Below are 20,421 nucleotides of genomic sequence, written 5' to 3'. Positions count from 1 at the left end.
CTAGAAATATTAAGTTTATGGCAATTTAGCTAGTTAGCTTGCACTTGCTAGCTAATTTGTCCTATTTAGCTAGCTTGCTGTTGCTAGCTAATTTGTCCTGGGATATAAACATTGAGTTGCTATTTTACCTGAAATGCACAAGGTCCTCTGCTCCGCCAATTAATCCACACATAAAATGGTCAACCGAATCGTTTCTAGTCATCTCTCTTCCTTCCAGGCTTTTTTTTCCTCTTGATTTTATAATGCGATTGGCAACTTTCATAAATTAGGTGCATTACCGCCAATGACCTCGTTCGTCTTTCAGTCACCCACGTGGGTATAACCAATGAGGAGATGGCACATGGGTACCTGTTTCTATAAACCAATGAGGATATGGGAGAGGCAGGACTCGATCTGCGTCAGAAATAGAACTGACTTCTATTTTAGCTCGTTGGCGCGCGCGAGCAGTGTGGGTGCAATAATTGAATAATATAGATTTCTAAATGTATTTTGCAACGCGAGCGGTGTAGTTAGCATGTTAGGCCTCACTCCCCCCGTATCTGAGATACCTACTGAGCCCTCATCCTCCGCATACAACACCCGTTCTGCCAGTCACATTCTGTTAAAGGTCCCCAAAGCACAAACATCCCTGGGTCGCTCGTCTTTTCAGTTCGCTGCAGCTAGCGACTAGAACGAGCTGCAACAAACATGCCAAAAATATCTTCATTAAAAGACTAAATCATGAACACTCTTACTGACAGTTGTGGCTGCTTTGCGTGACATATTGTTGTCTCTACCTTCTTGCCCTTTGTGCTGTTGTCTGTGCCCAACAATGTTTGTACCCTGTTTTGTTCTGCTACCATGTTGTGCTGCTGCCATGTTGTGTTGCTACCATGCTGTGTTGTCATCTGTTGCTGCCATGCTATGTTGTCGTTTTAGGTCTCTTTTTATGTTGTGTTGTCTCTCTTGTCCTGATGTGTGTTTTGTCCTATATTTTTATTTAGTTTATTCTTATTTTTAATCCCAGCCCCCATCCCCGCAGGATGCCTTTTGCCTTTTGGTAGGCCGTTATTGTAAATAAGAATTTGTTCTTAACTGACTTGCCTAGTTAAATAAAGGTAAAAAAAAATAATAATAATAAATTCCATGTGACCTATAATGTCACGGTAATTAGGCTTCTCCAAGTTCTGATACTGCTGATTGTCATTAGTAGCCTACCAAACTTGCTAACTGCCTGGTACTCAGCACTCTATTGTCCCTCTAATCAATGCAAATGTAATCGAGAATGTAATCAAACACTTCATGAGAGCGCATGAGCTCATGTTTTTGCAACATTTATATAGGCTTTGCAATTGCGTGAGAAAACAGAGTTTTAAAGGCCTCTATCAAAAGAGGAGGATCCCATCAGCGTTCTATAGGCTAGGCCTACTATATTTATTTCTCAACTTTCCTAATTTAGCACGTTAGAAAACAGATTGCTTCTCTTTACAGCACAAGTATAGCATGGCTGGCATGAACATTAACAGTGGGAAATCGTCCTCAATTCGCTATTTAAGTGCATAGATGAAATTTTTTCTCCCTGACCGTGTTTCGAGACAGGTGCATGATTGAGGTCCATTCTAAATCAAAACTAATTTCACACATATATTATTTAGTATATGTAAAGGACAAAATTAAATCAAGAATAGTCTGATGGGTGACAATATTAGCCTATCACTTGTGAATTATATATTACCACTTGTGAATGATGCCCAGCTTGTGTGCAGTAAGGCAAAAAGCAGCGCGTGCCTCTTTTGGGCAACTTTTTCTAATCAGAGTTGCACACCTCATGTAGCCTAGCCCATAGGTCTACATATTTTGATAAGGTTTGTATCATAGCTAAAGTAGCCACATAACTTGTTAAAATTAAGCACATTAATGCGCTTTACAACGGGTGTAGAGCCTAACTGGCATTCATACAGTACACAGTGCATGAGTTTCAAATTTGGAGTTGATCATTTTCACCGTAGACATTCACTTTTATAATAAAAGCATTACATGCATAATCACATTTGTGGTCACTTTTGAGAATGGTGTTTTCCCACTAATTGATTCCATTTTGGAACATTCGCGCTTATAGCCTACTGCGTGTGTACATTGCTGTGCTTATAAGTGAAGAAATTGCCTGATAGTTTATCAACATTTGAAATCAAATCAAATTGTATTGGTCACATACACGTGTTTAGCAGATGTTATTGCGAGTGTAGCGAAGCTAAACGTTGGATTTGTTGCGTTAGCCTTATTTCTTTTTACAGTTTTTGATGCTAGTGGTTGTATTATTTGGGATCTATGCTTGGAATATTTATTTCCCGCACAGAATAGAATAGGTCAACTTTTGCACTATGGGGGATAGTTGATTGGCATAGGCTAGTGCATTCGCTGTTTGTTAGGCCTGCTCATCTTGTTGGCTGACAAAGTAAATGTGGACAGTTCATTCAACATCTTCAATATGCACCTCAGAATTTGATAAGGACGCTCTCAGTTGCATCCCCGATGTGTCTGTCTTCACGTGTAGCCTGTGAGCAAGACCAAATCAGGTGATGGGCATTGGCTAATAGGAATTGAGATATCTGAGAGAGCCATGTGAGTGAGAGGTGCTTCGGAGCACACAACCGGGAGAAGGGAATTATAATTATTATATTCAGGCCAAGGGCACAACGGCAACTGGCCGCAAAAGGCCTGGATTTTTTTAGGGGGCATTACAGCCACACAAAGGGGATGCCACTGGGAAATTTGAGCATTATCAAGTGCTTGTCAAATTGTGAATGAGAGACTGATAAAGTGTGCAAAATTCCTTTTATGCAACTTTTTTAAATCATCATTAGAATCGCATCATGCAGCCTTAGAATCTATTAAAAATCAAAACATATAGCACAGCGTTTGTATCACATCTAAATTTGCATAAATAACTCGAAATTAAGCATTTAGGAGGACGATTTTCTTTGTTAACCACTCAACACAGAATAGCCGCAAGAAATAGTATTTATATTTTATTCAGATATGTTCAATTGTATTAATATAGAATCATTTAAAATAATGCCACAGAATTCTAAGCAAATCTTGTCTGCTAAATGAGCTCGTGTAGCCCACAGCAATATGGCATAGCCAAAATAAATAATGGATTTATTGTGATGGTGTAGGATACAGTATATTACATGGATTTATTATCCCTTTTTAAATGTAGATGTTCCAAAGGTCTGCATCAGTGGCTTGTAGGCTGTGTGTGGAAGCCAGGAGTTGCTAAATGTGTTTATGTTAATTAACTGTCAATTACTGTGAGACGGGCAGTTATTTGCTTGACAATAACTGTCTGACAGAATTTCATGACCGCCACAGCCCTAACCATGTTCAAACTTTTAGGAAATTCTCTGTTAAAGTAATGAAATACCAACAAAATACTTTAATGTGCTGAGAATGTTCCAAAGCCAAGCAACTATCCTGCACCATTCCCAGAAAGTTGTGGGAAGGTTGTATGTGTCACGACTTCCACCGAAGTTGTTCCCTCTCCTTGTTCGGGCGGCGTTCGGCGTCGACGTCACCGGCTTTCTAGCCGCCACCAATCCATGTTTCATTTTTCCTTTTGTTTGGTCTGTTTACACACCTGGTTCCCATCTCATAATTATGTTCCTTATTTAACCCTCTGGTTTCCCTTTCTGTTTTGTGCGTGATTGTCTTTCGTGTATTCCGGTGTGTTGGATTTTGAGTCCTGTTTTGTTCCTTGTTTGGAATGGGATTTTGTTACATTTTTTGATTGAGTAAATCAGTGTTTGTTACTCTTACCTGTGTCCTGCGCCTGACTCCTTCGCTATCTTCTAGATAGACTCTGACAGTATGCAAAATAAACATAGGACAAACACGCTCTCACCAAGCTCTAAAAAACATGCAGTATGGTTCTCAAAACGTTATGTGCTAGCTGGGCATAGTGTAAGTCTAAAAATTATGGTCTTTTCTTTGAGTTTTACTGCCTCTGTCTGCGTCCCAAACTGCCCCCTTATTTCCTATACAGTGTCCTACTTTTGACCAGTCCCATAGGGATCTTTTCAAAAGTAGTGCTCTATATATAAGGAATAGGATGCCATTTGGGACGCAGCCTCTGTTTTTATCTTTTCTATGGCCATCATATAACCAGGAACTGAGGACTGCTTTCACTTATACACTGTCAAAAGAAATAAAACGGTGAAAAGAAAAAGCACTTTTGGCAGCCTCTTCTGTACAGTACATTTTTCAAATGCCTCCTTAGGGGCTTGGATCGTATGTGTATACCCGGAACAATTAACAGATTTAGACCAAGATCATGTTAAGCACCACAATGTTCACACAAGTGCTGCTCTTTCCTATGGACCTCGAGTTTTAATCAAGAAAATAGTCGTCCAGTGGTTTTGCCTGCTGCTTTTTCCAGCTTCCTCTGTTTACTTTTATGGTCTTGTTGTCTTTTATGGTTTTTTCCAGGGCATCTTTGTTTTTATGCATCGGGCTTCTGGTGAATCATGTTTTTGCGTACTACTTTTCCAGGAAACTGTCATTTTCATGTACTGTACTTTTCCTCTGATTTGTTAGTGGTGTTGTGCTTCAGCATCACAAACACAGGTTGCGTACAACTATTGAAGAACTAACAAGCAACGTTTGAAATATGTTCTACCCTCTTGTGGCTTTGAGTCAGTGACTCTTATCACGGAACCCTTAGGCTCTGGTCAAAATTAGTGCACTAAATAGTGAATAATAGGGTGTTATTTCAGAGTCCAATATTTCAAGCCCACTTCCTCATCATCATAACTTGCATATCATCTTGGTGTTGAGTGACTGCTGAGACATCACAAGACTGATAGCACATCCCAAATGGCTGGCGCCCTATTCCCTATGTAGTGCACTACTTTTGACCAGCGTCGTATGGGCGACATAGGGAATAATCCAGAAGTGACCCTCCTGTCTGAGGCATGGTATCCTCAGACAGATAATAAATTATATGTATCTCTTCTAATAATCTATTCTATTCTCAGCCCTTTCCATGTTCGTGTGACAATTTTTTACCATGTTTGAGCCAGGCCACTTTTAGACTCCTGCTTGTTCCTGTGCATGCAGCGACTCTAATCAGTCAGGGGAAAACAAGGGTTGTCTGCTCAGCCACTGACATGTTTATTAAACATTCCTGTACACCACACGCAATCAGAGGACCCTTCCGATCTCCTACTAGACACACACACACACGCAGGCAAGCGCATGCATGCACGCACACACAAACAAACACACACACACACACACACACACACACTCACATGCAACTATACACACACACACACCGGCAATCAAACGCGATCAAGACAGGGAGGCTATACTTGAGGACAACACAGGATAACAAGATAATTGAAGTGGGGCAGGACTGGCAAGCTTTGGTTTCACATTCCCTCAAATGACCATAGAGAGAGTTATTAGAAAAGGGAATAAAAAAACAGACCTGGGTTCAAATAGTACTTGAAATCTTTCAAATATGTTAAGTGTTTGCTCTAGCCTGCCTAGAGTGCCAGATGGGCGGGGTTTATCATTTTGGGACTATTCTATTGGTTCCATTGAACCAGGCAACCTCAATCGAGCACAGAGAAAGTATCTGAAATGATTTAGCATAGTGCTTGAACTCAGGTCTGCCAGAGAATGGTGAAAGCCACTGCCACAGGGTGCTGCTGTGCTCTTCTCTGTTTCAGTCAGACGCTGTTTGCTTACACCCACAGGGACACGCAACACAAATCCACACAGATGATCTCATTTTATGACCTCTCAACTATTCATTAACATCTCGCACTGTAAATTCTGCCTCGCTGGGTATTCTGACGATCATGTTTAGTCACGCAACAGTTTCAATTTGAACTCTACAGGGGAGTTATGCGAAGTTCACTGCACTTTTTGTCTACCCTTTGCTATGCACATTTGGCTTCCTTCTCATTGACTGCCATCGAGATATATAACTTAAAGTGAAAGTATTCCCAGGCTAAGTGAAAGCCCAGCATCAGGAGAGAATGATGCTATTGGATATTTCAGAGATCCCCTATAGCTTGGCTGAAACAGTTCACAAAACCTCCTCTTCCTCCTTGAAGATGGACTGCTGTTGTGATATAGGCTGACAGAGTGACAGTGGTGTCTCTTCCCCTGGAACCCAACATGCCTGTCTCTTGTACAGTGTGAGTCTTTGTCTCCTTTGGAGCTAGGGGTTGAGGGCAGAAACATGGGCTGTTCAGAACATTGGTTAACATGAGTGTCTTTCTGTGTGTCTTGTGTACAGGTGATGGACTGGATAGAGAACCACGGAGAGGCATTCCTCAGCAAACACACGGGCGTGGGCAAGTCTCTCCACCGCGCCAGGGCACTGCAGAAACGGCACGACGACTTTGAGGAGGTGGCACAGGTGAGAGTACCACTATGTGTGCCAATGAGGACATTTTAATAGTGCTAATGGCTTGTCGTTGGTCATATCCTGGTGGGAATCTCCTCCCCACATTGTTGAGTAGGCCCCGGGGTGAGTTCCCCCTAGGTACAGATCTAGGATCAGCCTCCCCTCTCCCAATCCTAACCTTAACCACTAGTGGGGGAAATACAAAGCTGATCCAAGATGAACGTGTATAGGCAACTTCCCCCTACTCTGTTGAGGCTGTGGATGGCATTTTTAGATTGAAATGCCTCATCAACTGTAGCCTGGGTATCAGTCTCTTTAGCAATCTTCAAATATGAACATTCTATCGTTAATGAGCTGGAGGAGATCAGAGGATTTGATCCTTATTCGATAACCCTCGCAGCTATCACCCAATCACAATGTTTATGCAAGTTAGACTGATAGGAAATGTTCTAACTTAATTCATACATTTGATTGGGCATTCTGACGTCATACATTTCATTGTGAACATAAATATTGGGCGTGGGGAGAATAGTGGAACCCTTGTTTATTGCACCAGAGAAGCTGTGGCCATTCAAACTTCCCATCCAGTTCATTGTGAACGCTGTAGCCTATTTTATATCCAGCAAGCAAGAGCAAGGTGCTTCTTTCCTCATGTACAGTATATACTGTATTTTATTTATTTACTGTATTTTATTTTATTTTATTTTTTATTATTTTTATTTTACCTTTATTTAACTAGGCAAGTCAGTTAAGAACAAATTCTTATTTTCAATGACGGCCTAGGAACAGTGGGTTAACTGCCTGTTCAGGGGCAGAATGACAGATTTGTACCTTGTCAGCTCAGGGGTTTGAACTTGCAACCTTCTGGTTACTAGTCCAACGCTCTAACCACTAGGCTACCCTGCCGCTACCCTGTGTGTTTGTTTAATCGCTCAAAATAAGGGACCAAAACTATATTGCTAGGCTACTAGTTCTAGAGCTGGAAGAGAGAGAGAGAGAGAGAGAGGCCAGTGGAGATGCCGGGCCGAGATGCATGAGTTGTGCAAGAAGGGAACAGAGAATTGTACGTTACAAGTGAATTCATAGGCTGGTCTATTAATCCACCGTTCGTATGCTAGCCTATATATTTTAGCCTACCCTACTACAGTGAACTTAGACAACCACCACCTGTGCTATGCAAGCCCGAGACAAGACAGTATTTTGCTCTGACACACGTTTTGTGCCAATGAATTCAAGTGGAACGTCGCCAAATGCGTCACTTTAATTAAATGTGCGATAGAAAAGAATAGTGTCTAGGCCTTTTTAACGAAAGCCCGGCTGTTGACGTAGGCAACAAATCGCAAAGCAGGAATCGCCATTACCCGCTGAGCTCGTTTTTAGGAAATGGGAAGTTCACTTTCTCATCCATAAACACATATCAAGTACACTTTTATGATCACATTTCCTAATTTGAAATATTAGACCTATGGGGACACCTGTAGCCTATATTTAGCAGCCAATCATGAGTGATCATTGTATCCTTTGATCGTCTAGATCAAATAGATATAGATATATCTTCCTCTAGAATAAGTCACTTGCTTGGATAATCATTTCATAACCAACTTCTCTAGTAATACCATAGCTGTCTCTCTCTCCCCCCTTCAAACTTTCCTTGTCAATTCATTTGATAGGCAATGTTATTTTAGCATTAGGCTATGCTATAATGTAGCCTAGACCTACTTTCTGATGGACTTGAAGGTGAGCCTAGGTTTTTGAATACATTTGTATGATTAGTGTATGTCTGAGGTTTCGCTGGTGGCTTTGATTGATTTAAGGTCATTTTAGTGTGTGTGTGTGTGTGTGTGTGTGTGTGTGTGTGTGTGTGTTTGCTAATTCTCTCTATGTCTATTCAGAAAGTTTCCTAAAGTTTCTCTTAATAACAGAGGAGGGGCAAATAATATAAGCGTTTTTGTTGTTGTTGTTGTATGTAAGCAAGTCGTGCTTCTGTGGTTACACAGTGCCCCATGGTGGCATAATGATCATCATATGTGCAAGGAATGAGGACAGGTGCGAGTGTTGCATTTCTTTCCTTGACTCTGGAAAATTTTGCAACCCTAAAAGCAGTGCTTGCGAGATAATAGGTTATAATTTGAGTCAGTTTGCTACTCTAGGAAATCTATCCTGAAGCAACTGGAAATGTGAACAATTAACGGTTACTTTTGGTCAGGGTTGATACAAAGTCGGAAGTCTGATTCAGTGGAAATTACAGAGCCTTTTTAAACCTGAAATACTCTCCAAGTTTGACATTTCCTTCATTTCAGGAAAGTTCTCTTGCAACAGGTCGATCAAATTAAGATCCTACATCTGTATCGGATACCACCCGGCTTCCCAGCAAGATAGGAAAATGTTAGAATCACCAGGCACATTTCTTCCACTTTGCTAACTTCCTGAGTGTAACCATAGCAGCATGAGCCGTGACTAGTGATAACAGCAGTGCTTAGGGCTGAGTTTTAATGGTAAAAGGATGTGTAATCCGGGTATTACGGCAATATTGTAGCCCTTCCGTTGATGGATTGGCTTGATTTGGGTCATGCGGTTTGCCACTCTTTAAAGATGGACGACGTGTCTTTCTTCAGGGCAAGCCAAAGTCTGGGCCCTGTTCAAAACTAGTGCACTATATAGGGGAAAGAATGCCATTTGGGACGCAACCTGAATATCAGACTCTACATTATTTATCCTATTTTCCACCAATGAAATTCTCTCTGGGGAAGTGTAAGAGATGAGGATGTGTAATTCACTCCTACTCCTGCAGAATGGATCAAATGGCTTACTGAATCAAATAAAGAGCTTCTTATTGGAATATGTTTGATTTCAGCTCATTAAGATATGTACATATGGCACCAGCATCTTTCAAAGACACCTTACCAGATTGGCGCACAAGCCTTTATTTGATATTCTACATAATATACCATCGAGCAATTTATGAGGAATAAAAAAAAATTATGACACCACATTGAAATGTTATTAAATCAGAGAGATTGTGTTCAGATTAAATCTGCCTCTAACTGGCTCAAATATAATGCCATTGTAGATGAAAACCCCCCTAAATAGCCTGGATGACAAAAATAGTGCAGCTCCCTCTCTAATGATTGGCCTCTGATGTATTCCACCAACAAAACATGCGATGGGGGTATTTGTTTAGGCTGAGCCCTTCTTAATAGAGAGAGAGAGAGAGAGAGAGAGAGAGAGAGAGAGAGAGAGAGAGAGAGAGAGAGAGAGAGAAAGGAAGAGATTTAAAACAGGACACAGTAGAAGTGAGTGTCATGTCTAGGGCTAACACCATGTATTAGAGGATGGACAACTTTGGGCTTGACTACAGTCTAAATCTACTGTTCAGAATTCTACTTTTCCACTTCTGAAGGAAGAGTTGTGCATCACAGTTTATAGCCTCGAGACAAAGTAGTCCTTGGTACATTTGAGTCCACTGTCAACACCGTGCCCAGACAGATAGCCAGACAACCAGGACTTTGAGTTAAATAAGAGTCTCCCTACTCCCTCACAACCTATTTCTCACAATACCTTTGCTCCTCCTCTTTCTCTTCATCTTCAACAGAAGTTTTTCCCTCTTTCATATGGAGAGAGACACAGAGCTTTTGTTTCTGGCATCATGCTCATAAAAGTCCTGCGCGTGCAACAGATTGAATGAAAGCGGTACAGAGGGAATCCAGCATAGTATTCAAAAAGACTAGAGACAAAGATAGGGAGGGGGGGGAGGGACGAACGAACGAATCCACATCAGCCCAGCCAACTCTGTGAGGGGAAAGCCTGCATGGAGTTATTGATTTTCACCTCTCTGGAGCTAGAAGAGATGACAGACCAAAGACAGAGGAGTTCTTCTGATGGGATGGAATTTGTGTGCTGCCTAGGCCTCCTGCTGCTGTGTGGAATACACCCAACACACCACTTTGGCTCCCAAATGGCACCCTTTTCCCTATATAGGGCACTACTTTTGACCAGAGCCCTAAGGACCTTGGTCAAAAGTAGTGCTAAACACAGCAGCGTTGCAGTTCTTGACATAAACCGGTGCAGCTGGCACGTAACTACCATACCCCTTTCAAAGGCACTTAAATCTTTTGTCTGGCCCATTCACCCTCTGAATGGCACACATACACAATCCATGTCTCAATTGTCTCAAGGCTTTCAAATCCTTCTTTAACCTGTCTCCTCCCCTTCATCTACAATGATTTAAGTGGATTTAACGAGTTACATCAATAAGGGATTATAGCTTTCACCTGGGTTCATCAGTCTATGTGATGGAAAGAGCAGGTGCTCCTAATGTTTTTTAGACTCATTGTACACTGAGTGTATACGTGCCATTCAGAGGGTGAACGGGCAAGACAAAATATTTAAGTGTCTTTGAACGTGCCAGGTGCATCAGTTTGTGTCAAGAACTGCAACGATGCTGGGTTTTCAACCATTTCCAGTTTGTGTCAAGAATGGGTCCACCACCCAAAGGACATCCAGCCAACTTGAAACAACTGTGGGAAGCATTGGAGTCAACATGGTCCAGCATCCCTGTGGATCGCTTTCGACACCTTGTAGAGTCCACGCCCCGACAAATCTAGGCTGTTCTGAAGGTAAACGGGGTTGCAACTCAATATTAGTAAGGTGTTCCTAAGTTTTTATACACTCAGCGTATATATGGGCGCTCCAAATGTTATCCTGTTTACTATATCCATGTCCATTGAATTGACCCTCCATTGTACGCTGTATAACGCGCTGACCCTCTCTATTCACTGGGAATCAATTAGATTTGGGCCAGAGCAAATGTCAATGTGACATGGAGACTGTGTGTAAAAGTGGGATTCTGCTTCATTTGGAAAAAATAGATGGATTGGGATATTTTGACGTTGTGAAAAAGGCCGACACGGCAGATAAGGAGACAGATACGGTAGGAGTTTATTTACTTAACTGGGATTAGGGTTTGTCCCATAGTGTCACTTCTTCTCCAGGTAGTGGGTCACTAGGTCAGTGTCCGTCTCTACTCCTAAATGGACCAGGATGCATCACAAATGAAACCCTATACTGTTTACCCTATACTGTTTATAGTGCACTACTTTTTGACCAGAGCTCTGGTAGTGCACTATATAGGGAATAGGGTACCCTTTGGCCCAGTGAATGTGACTGTTTATAGTGCACTACTTTTTGACCAGAGCTCTGGTAGTGCACTATATAGGGAATAGGGTACCCTTTGGCCCAGTGAATGTGACTCACTGCCACGACCTTACAGAAGGTTACCAGGTCCCGAGCCATGGGGCCATCCCATCCCAACACTGATCAGCACGGTGTTACATGCTACGGTTTACCTAGCCATTCATCTGTCCTGCCCTAATGGCTGTTGCTTTACTGACTTGGTCTCCACTGTTGTGTCCATCCAGAGACAACACTTGTCCTCTGCCAGGCTGTGGGATTAGCACATCTGGAAGATAGCCAGGGATTTACCCTAACACTCTGCACCGATGGCTCCACTGTATACGTGTGAATGGAACTGTTTTTGGGGCAGTTTAGTGGAGGCGCCAATCGGAGAGAGAGAGAGGTCCTGTCCGTCTCTGGCGGTGGAGGAGAGAGCGAGACGTCAGTGTGCAGTAGTCAGTCAAAGCGGGCAGAGACAAGAGTGCAGACAAACAGACACAATTCTCTACCAACTCAAGAGGCCTCAGCGTTGCAGTAGTCGGGCCCTGCAGAGAGTTTAGACAGACACAGTTCTTTACCTGCTTGTGTTGTCCTCATCTAATTTGAGCTGCCTGCTTGTCTTCTCTGGGTACCAGAACACTTACACCAACGCAGACAAACTCCTGGAGGCGGCAGAGCAGCTGGCCCAGACTGGGGAATGTGACCCGGAGGAGATCTACAAAGCAGCACGGCACCTGGAGGTCAGGATCCAAGACTTTGTCCGGCGGGTGGAGCAGAGGAAACTGCTGCTGGACATGTCGGTCTCCTTCCACACCCACACCAAAGAGGTAAGATGTGACCCCCGACCCCTAACCTACATGACCTGTGGGATGGATCACTTTCCACTGTATGTCTGGGGAGTTCTGGGGTTCCCGGACACCTTTTCCTTCTTTATTTATGCATGGTATGGTATGATAGAATGGGAGTGGATGTGGTAGGATGCAGTAGCCTTGTCGGTCTAACTTCAACACCCACGCTAAAGATGCAAGAGTTCAGATCTAAAGGCCCTTCAGGATGGTTTACTCTCTCTGTCTTCAAGAGCATAATGGGGTCTAGTGACCTTTGTTTTGAAGTGGATTTTTTTGTATTACTTTATTGAGACTGTACTGAAATCAGACAGGGAGACGGGTAAGGAAGTGGAAGAAACAATGTAGAGGGGTGGCGCCGGGGGTTGAACCCCAGGCTCCGGTGGGGAGTGCAAACGTGTGCGTAAAGTACGGGTGGTTATCACTAGACCACGGGCTCTGCAATACTACCCCTTCTTTATGCATGTACAAAATATTACCGTAAGTGACAGTGGATGTGGTTGGGTTTAAGGTGCAGTAAGTTGGCAAGGGGTCGAGGCTCGAGTTAATGCAGCCTCAGATGCCCGTCTGTGAGTGTCACTGATCACTTCAGATAGACAGACAGACAGACAGACAGGGCAGACATACCAAGATTACTAAGGTATGCAGGGAGTCTTTGCTCTACTTAGCGCAGCCTGATCCATACCAGTTGTGAGCCAGCCAAGGGCTAAACTGGAGACTTCAGGAAGACTGTGTGGGTTTCCCCCAAATGGCACCCTATTCCCATATAGGGCTCCGGTCAACAAGTAGTGCACTATATAGGGAATAGGGTCCCATTTGGGACAAAACCACTGCCATCATTTCACAAGAACCTATCACATCATACAGACACAGATGGAATTCTCCCGGAGTCTCAAAGGGTTAACAAAATCCATAAAGCAGAGGTTGCACTGTGGTTCCCATGGTAACTGCTCCCCATGACTGATCTGAGCACGCTCAGAATTGAACGTGCTCTGTGCGACTCCTGCTCTAGCTGAAGGATCCTGGCTGTGCTTGTGCTGCACTGGGCATGACACACGCAAACAGCTACCACACACTTACACACAGATTTCACCATAAACCTGAATTAAGATAAAATAGGTTGTGACACAGCAGTTGTCATCCCGGGTTTGGATTACTGTGATAGAATATACAGTACAAACACACACTTAACACACTGATTTCACCATAAACCTGAGTTCAGACATGGGATTAGGGTGAAATAGGTTGTGCCACAGCAGTTGTAATTCTGGGCTATTACAATATAGTCTATTACAATATTACAGGATTCCTGGCTTTGTAGTATTGTAATAGACTATACACATAGACATATATGCCATACTTGTCACACCCTGACCATAGTTTGCTTTGTATATTTCTATGTTTTGTTTGGTCAAGGTGTGATCTGAGTGGGCATTCTATGTTACATGTCTAGTTTGTCTATTTCTATGTTTTGCCTGATATGTTTCTCAATCAGAGGCAGGTATTAGTCATTGTCTCTGATTGGGAACCATATTTAGGTAGCCTGTTTGGTGTTGGGTTTTTGTGGGTGATTGTTCCTGTCTCTGTGTTTGTTGCACCAGTTTTGGTTTTCCATGTTTGTTGTTTTGTATTATATTCATGTTTAGTTGTCTTATTAAAAAACATGAACTTCATGTTGCATTTTGGTCCGCCTCTCCTTCGACACAAGAAAACCGTTACAATACTTCTAAATGTTAAGCATGTGAGCTAGGAATGTCCTGTGTCTTCTATTCTACAGATGCTTTCATTCATTGTGTTTGTTCATCCATGAGCCAGGAGTAAAATGAGCTGAATGTCAATATCTCATTATCTTATTTAACCCAGAAATGAGGTAAGACATTGTAAATTACCATAGCAACTACATCTACACTATATTTGTAATACCGAACACTAAAATGCCTGTTTTGAAATTAATTTGGGGCGATCAAAAGGCACTGATAATGTTCTCTAAGAGCATACACTGCCTACGGGCCCTGGTCAAATGCACTATATAGGGAATAGGGTGCCATATGGGACAGCCGTTTCTCTTTTTGTGTCACAACCATGTGGCGGACAGACAGAGGCTTCCCAACAGTCCTCTCTGTGATTGCTAAATCACGGCTCTGATTGCTTTCCTCGTCTGTTTGATGGTGCAGCTCGACCTAGCACCCAGTCAGCCGCCCAGCAGCCTGCCGAAGACCAGCACGCTGGCGTCCCAAATGGCACCCTATTCCCTATATAGTGCACTACTTTTGACCAGACCCCATGGTAAGGCGGAATGGGGTGCCATTTGGGATGCACACTACAGTATGTCTCCATGTAGACCATTCTCCAGAATGAAAATTACCCTCTTCCTGCACGGCACAGCAGCCACAAGCATTCCTTCTTGTAAGCTAATTGCTGCTTTCTGTTTTTCTGGTAGAAAGTATATTAAATGCCAATTGATATAAAGACAGATATATAAGCGCAAGCTGAAGGCCGACGCTTCCGAGGAGACAACGGATTGGGAAAATGAAAAAGATACGTCTTTTCATACTTTACAGAGGGGTAAGGAGTGACAACGCCTTCGTAAAATCAAAAAGGCAGAGCGCATCGTTTCGTTTTACGTGAGATGAGAATATACAAAATCGACAACTTCCTCTTGACAGGAAACACCAAAGTTAAAAGTTGTCAGTAATTGTCAGTTGAGCCAGTGTTGATTTTTTGGCATTAGCGACACATCCGATGCAGTGAGTGTGCCCTTGGCAATCTGACCATGTCCTGTCATTAGGCTTTTAAAAAGTAATGCCATCTCCTCTAGTGGGCCACTACTACTGACCAGCCCTATAAAGGGGGATTTGGACTGTGTCCCAAATGTCTCCTTATTCCCTATGTAGTGCAATTGGGCTCCGGTCAAAAGTTGTACACGATAGGGAATAAGATGCCATTTGGGAAGCAGGATCGGTCTCTACATTAATCATGGATGTGGCCTTGGCTTTCAGGATAACACTCAAACTCTAGGAGTCTTATCTCAGGCCATTCTTGGCATACGTTTGTTTGCATCTTCAAGCCAAACTATCAAAGCCCCTTAAAGTCAAAACATTTTGCTCTGTTCTATCAGAATCCAACCACGTTTCACGGTCTACATCCCAAATACCTATTCCCAACATAGTGCACTACTTTTGACTAGAGGCTTTGGTCAAAAGCAGTCCATTAGGTAGGGAATAAGGTGCTATTTGGGATGCAGCCCTGAGCTGTCCAAGTGGAGGCCACTCCTTGGGGACAAGTGGCCCAGTCGGTCACTGTTAACAGGCATGTTCTGTGTGACCGCTACTTCATATCCAGCTCTGGTGTCCCACGGCATTACCACTTCCCTTTGCTTAACTCCAATAAAAATATCTACTGTTGACTGCCAGAGTGATCCCACAGATCCCATCATCATCCATAAGCAATCTACCATACTGGATCATGTAGCCGCGAGCCAGCCAGTCAATTACTCCAACCAAATAGGCTTTGCAAAAGAGTAGGGAGTAGCTGTTGGAAATATTACAAGGTGGAGACTTAGGCTTAAAAAAAGTAGCAAAGTTTAATATCAGCTGTATACATGCCCCGTAAAATGAGCCATTTTCAAATCATTGCCATTTTGACCACTATATTTCCTCAGTCTGAGCGTTTCCTTTCCCATCAGTGAGACTGCGCCGCTACGATCCTTCATCAATCACTCTCCCTAGTCACCCTCTGCGCCACGCTGTGTGACTCCTAAAGCCACATCCCCACTGTCTCTCATAGATCACCGTAACATCACAAAATCAGGTTCAAGGTACAGTATAGCCATTTGTAGAGGGGAGATGGTAGACACCTTTATTCATTTTCTAGCACACTACTTTTGACCAAGGATATGGGCTATAGTAGTGCACTATATAGGGAATAGGGTGCCATTTGGGATGCATGCAGTATGTCACTGGAGAGAGATGACATTCTAGTATCTTGGAAGGTGTTTTTGTGGTTCCTGGAATACAATTTTGTCTGTTAGTGTTTTTTTGTTTTGTTATAACTTATCGTATCATTGTATCTGATGATTCAATGATTAGCTTGTTTTCTCCCTCACTACCATGCTTTCTCCCTCACTGCCATGCTTTCAACCTCACTGCCATGCTTTCTCCCTCACGGCCATGCTTTCTCCCTCACGGCCATGCTTTCTCCCTCACGGCCATGCTTTCTCCCTCACGGCCATGCTTTCTCCCTCACGGCCATGCTTTCTCCCTCACTGCCATGCTTTCTCCCTCACTGCCATGCTTTCTCCCTCACTGCCATGCTTTCTCCCTCACTGCCATGCTTTCTCCCTCACTGCCATGCTTTTCTCCCTCACTGCCATGCTTTTCTCCCTCACTGCCATGCTTTTCTCCCTCACTGCCATGCTTTTCTCCCTCACTGCCATGCTTTTCTCACTCACTGCCATGCTTTTTCTCACTCACTGCCATGCTTTTTCTCACTCACTGCCATGCTTTTTCTCACTCACTGCCATGCTTTTTCTCCCTCACTGCCATGGCTTTTTCTCCCTCACTGCCATGCTTTTTTCTCCCTCACTGCCATGCTTTTTTCTCCCTCACTGCCATGCTTTTTTCTCCCTCACTGCCATGCTTTTTTCTCCCTCACTGCCATGCTTTTTTCTCCCTCACTGCCATGCTTTTTTCTCCCTCACTGCCATGCTTTTTTCTCCCTCACTGCCATGCTTTCAACCTCACTGCCATGCTTTTTCTCCCTCTCTTCCGTGCTCTTGTTGTAGTGCTCTCCATCTTCCAATTATCTATTGATGAACACTTTTTAAAATGTAATTTAACTAGGCAAGTCAGCTAAGAGCCAATTCTTATTTTACAATGACGCCCTACCCCGGCCAAACCCTCCCCTAACCCGGACGACGCCCTATGGGACTCCCGATCACGGCCAGTTGTGTTACAGCCCAGGATCGAACCGGGGTCATGCAGACATGCAGTGCCTTAGACCGTTGCTCCACTTGGGAGTCACTTAGCAATCAGTAAATCCAAGCATTGTTTTATGGCTGGCTTCACTACGGTTGAACTGATGTTATTTTCATGGCAAAAATTATTTCAAATCAAATCAAATCAAATTTATTTATATAGCCCTTCGTACATCAGCTGATATCTCAAAGTGCTGTACAGAAACCCAGCCTAAAACCCCAAACAGCAAACAATGCAGGTGTAAAAGCACGGTGGCTAGGAAAAACTCCCTAGAAAGGCCAAAACCTAGGAAGAAACCTAGAGAGGAACCAGGCTATGTGGGGTGGCCAGTCCTCTTCTGGCTGTGCCGGGTAGAGATTATAACAGAACATGACCAAGATGTTAAAATGTTCATAAATGACCAGCATGGTCGAATAATAATAAGGCAGAACAGTTGAAACTGGAGCAGCAGCACAGTCAGGTGGACTGGGGACAGCAAGGAGTCATCATGTCAGGTAGTCCTGGGGCACGGTCCTAGGGCTCAGGTCCTCCGAGAGAGGGAGAAAGAAAGAGAGAATTAGAGAGAGCATATGTGGGGTGGCCAGTCCTCTTCTGGCTGTGCCGGGTGGAGATTATAACAGAACGTGGCCAAGATGTTCAAATGTTCATAAATGACCAGCATGGTTGAATAATAGTAAGGCAGAACAGTTGAAACTGGAGCAGCAGCATGGCCAGGTGGACTGGGGACAGCAAGGAGTCATCATGTCAGGTAGTCCTGGGACATGGTCCTAGGGCCCAGGCCAGTTGAAACTGGAGCAGCAGCATGGCCAGGTGGACTGGGGACAGCAAGGAGTCATCATGTCAGGTAGTCCTGGGGCATGGTCCTAGGGCTCAGGTCCTCCGAGAGAGAGAAAGAAAGAGAGAAGGAGAGAATTAGAGAACGCACACTTAGATTCACACAGGACACCGAATAGGACAGGAGAAGTACTCCAGATATAACAAACTGACCCTAGCCCCCCGACACATAAACTAATGCAGCATAAATACTGGAGGCTGAGACAGGAGGGGTTAACTCTAGATACGAGAAACTTAAATGAGTGAAACTAATTTCCAACATATGCATGCACACACACACACACACACAGACTTCTCTGAGAGTGTGAAAAGGGCAGAGCAGCATCACGATTACCATAATGTCCTATGAATATGCGTTTGAGGAACAGCAGGCCTAGCAGACCACAGCTATGCCCACAAAGGGTTTATGTAAATTAAGAACATCAACAGTGCATCGCAGTAGAGCTCTAACCAACGACTAACAGTGAGAGAGCACTGCATCCCAAATGGCACACTATTCCCTATATAGTGCACTACTTTTGACCAGAACCTTAAGGGCCCTGGTCAAAAGTAGTCCACCATATAGGGATAGGGTGCCATTTGGGACGCGCACAACGTCTTGCCAAGCTAGCGTGTGGACGGATGCTGAAAAGATGACAAAGCACATGCTGAACTTTGCGGTTCATTTCCCCCTTAACACAATCAAACATCTCCTGCCAATTTACTCGGATTATGCTTCAGGTGTTGTGTGTAATTGTATTTCAAGCTCCTGTTCCCTAACTGAAATATTAAAGTGCCGGTTAATCTTTCTCTGTGAAAAATCACTATAGCTTGAAGAATGGAAGTCTATTTTAGGTGCGTTTGGGGAGCAGTTTGCTAATTGTGGAGATGGAAATGCATTTTCTTCCCCGCTGTCAAACCATTCTAAAGAATTCTAAAGAGCAAGATGTGCTGCGTATGTATTGTGCATATGAAGAAAATACCTGAAGTTAGTCTATTTTGACTAAGCAATTGCATTACTTTGACATAGTGGTTCAGTTGTCCTCAACATTGCACATGTTGTATCTGTTGACATGCTTTCCCACAAGGTGTGGGTATGTTGTGTACTGTAGTGTTAAATCTCTCTCTCTCTCTGTCTCTGTCTCTCTCGCTCTCACTCTTTCTCCATCCAACCCTCCTCCCTTGCCTCTCTCTCCCCCTCCAACCCTCCTCCCTCCCGTTTCTCCAACCTTTCTCCCTCTCTCATTTTCAATTCAATTCAAGTCAAGGGCTTTATTGGCATGGGAAACATATGTTAACATTGCCAAAGCAAATGAAGTAGATAATAAACAAAAGTGAAATAAACAATAAAAGTGAACAGTAAACATGACACTCACAGAAGTTCTGAAAGAATAAAGACATGTTAAATGTCATATTATGTCCATATACAGTGTTGCAACGATGTGCAAATAGTTAAAGTACGAAAGGGAAAATAAATAAACATCAATATGGGATGTATTTACAATGGTGTTTGTTCTTCACTGGTTGCCCTTTTCTCGTGGCAACAGGTTACAAATCTTGCTGCTGTGATGGCACACTTGTGGCATTTCACCCAGTAGATATGGGAGTTCATCAAAATTGGGTTTGTTTTCGAATTCATTGTGGATCGGTGTAATCTGAGGGAAATATGTGTCTCTAATATGGTCATACGTTTGGCAGGAGCTCAGTTTCCACCTCACTTTGTGGGCAGTGTGCACATAGCCTGTCTTCTCTTGAGAGCCAGGTCTGCCTACGGCGGCCTTTCTCAATAGCAAGGCTATGCTCACTGAGTCTGTACATCGTCAAAGTTTTCCTTAAGTTTGGGTCAGTCACAGTGGTCAGGTATTCGGCCACTGTGTACTCTCTGTTTCGGGCCAAATAGCATTCTGGTTTGGTCTGTTCTCTTGTTAATTCTTTCCAGTGTGTCAAGAAAACATCTTTTTATTTTCTCATGATTTGGTTGGGTCTAGTTGTGTTGCTGTCTCTCTCTCTCATCCCTCTCTCTCACCTTCCCTCCCTCCAGTTGTGGACGTGGATGGAGGATCTCCAGAAGGAGCTGTTGGAGGAGGTGTGTTCAGACTCGGTGGAGTCGGTCCAGGAGCTCATCAAGCAGTTCCAGCAGCAGCAGACGGCCACGCTGGAGGCTACGCTCAACGTCATCAAGGAGGGAGAGGACCTCATCCAGCAGCTCAGGTCA

The 20,421-nt window shown here is 43.5% G+C and overlaps 1 protein-coding gene across 3 annotated transcripts in view; it reads left to right on the top strand.

The window, feature by feature from the left end:
- The window catches only part of LOC115139459 (kalirin-like), a 275,127-nt gene that overhangs the window by 155,456 nt on the left and 99,250 nt on the right, over positions 1–20,421 (top strand). For all 3 annotated transcript variants that reach the window (XM_029676917.2, XM_065003517.1, XM_029677004.2), the window contains 3 exons: positions 6,290–6,412; positions 12,208–12,399; positions 20,248–20,417. In XM_029676917.2, the coding sequence (XP_029532777.2) occupies positions 6,290–6,412; positions 12,208–12,399; positions 20,248–20,417 (485 nt within the window). The remainder of the gene's footprint in view (positions 1–6,289; positions 6,413–12,207; positions 12,400–20,247; positions 20,418–20,421) is intronic.

This window comes from Oncorhynchus nerka, linkage group LG1 (assembly GCF_034236695.1).
Source record: "Oncorhynchus nerka isolate Pitt River linkage group LG1, Oner_Uvic_2.0, whole genome shotgun sequence".
Lineage (NCBI taxonomy): Eukaryota > Metazoa > Chordata > Actinopteri > Salmoniformes > Salmonidae > Oncorhynchus > Oncorhynchus nerka.
The sequence above is the reverse complement of the archived record's forward strand: the minus strand, read 5'-3'. Positions and strand labels throughout refer to the sequence as shown.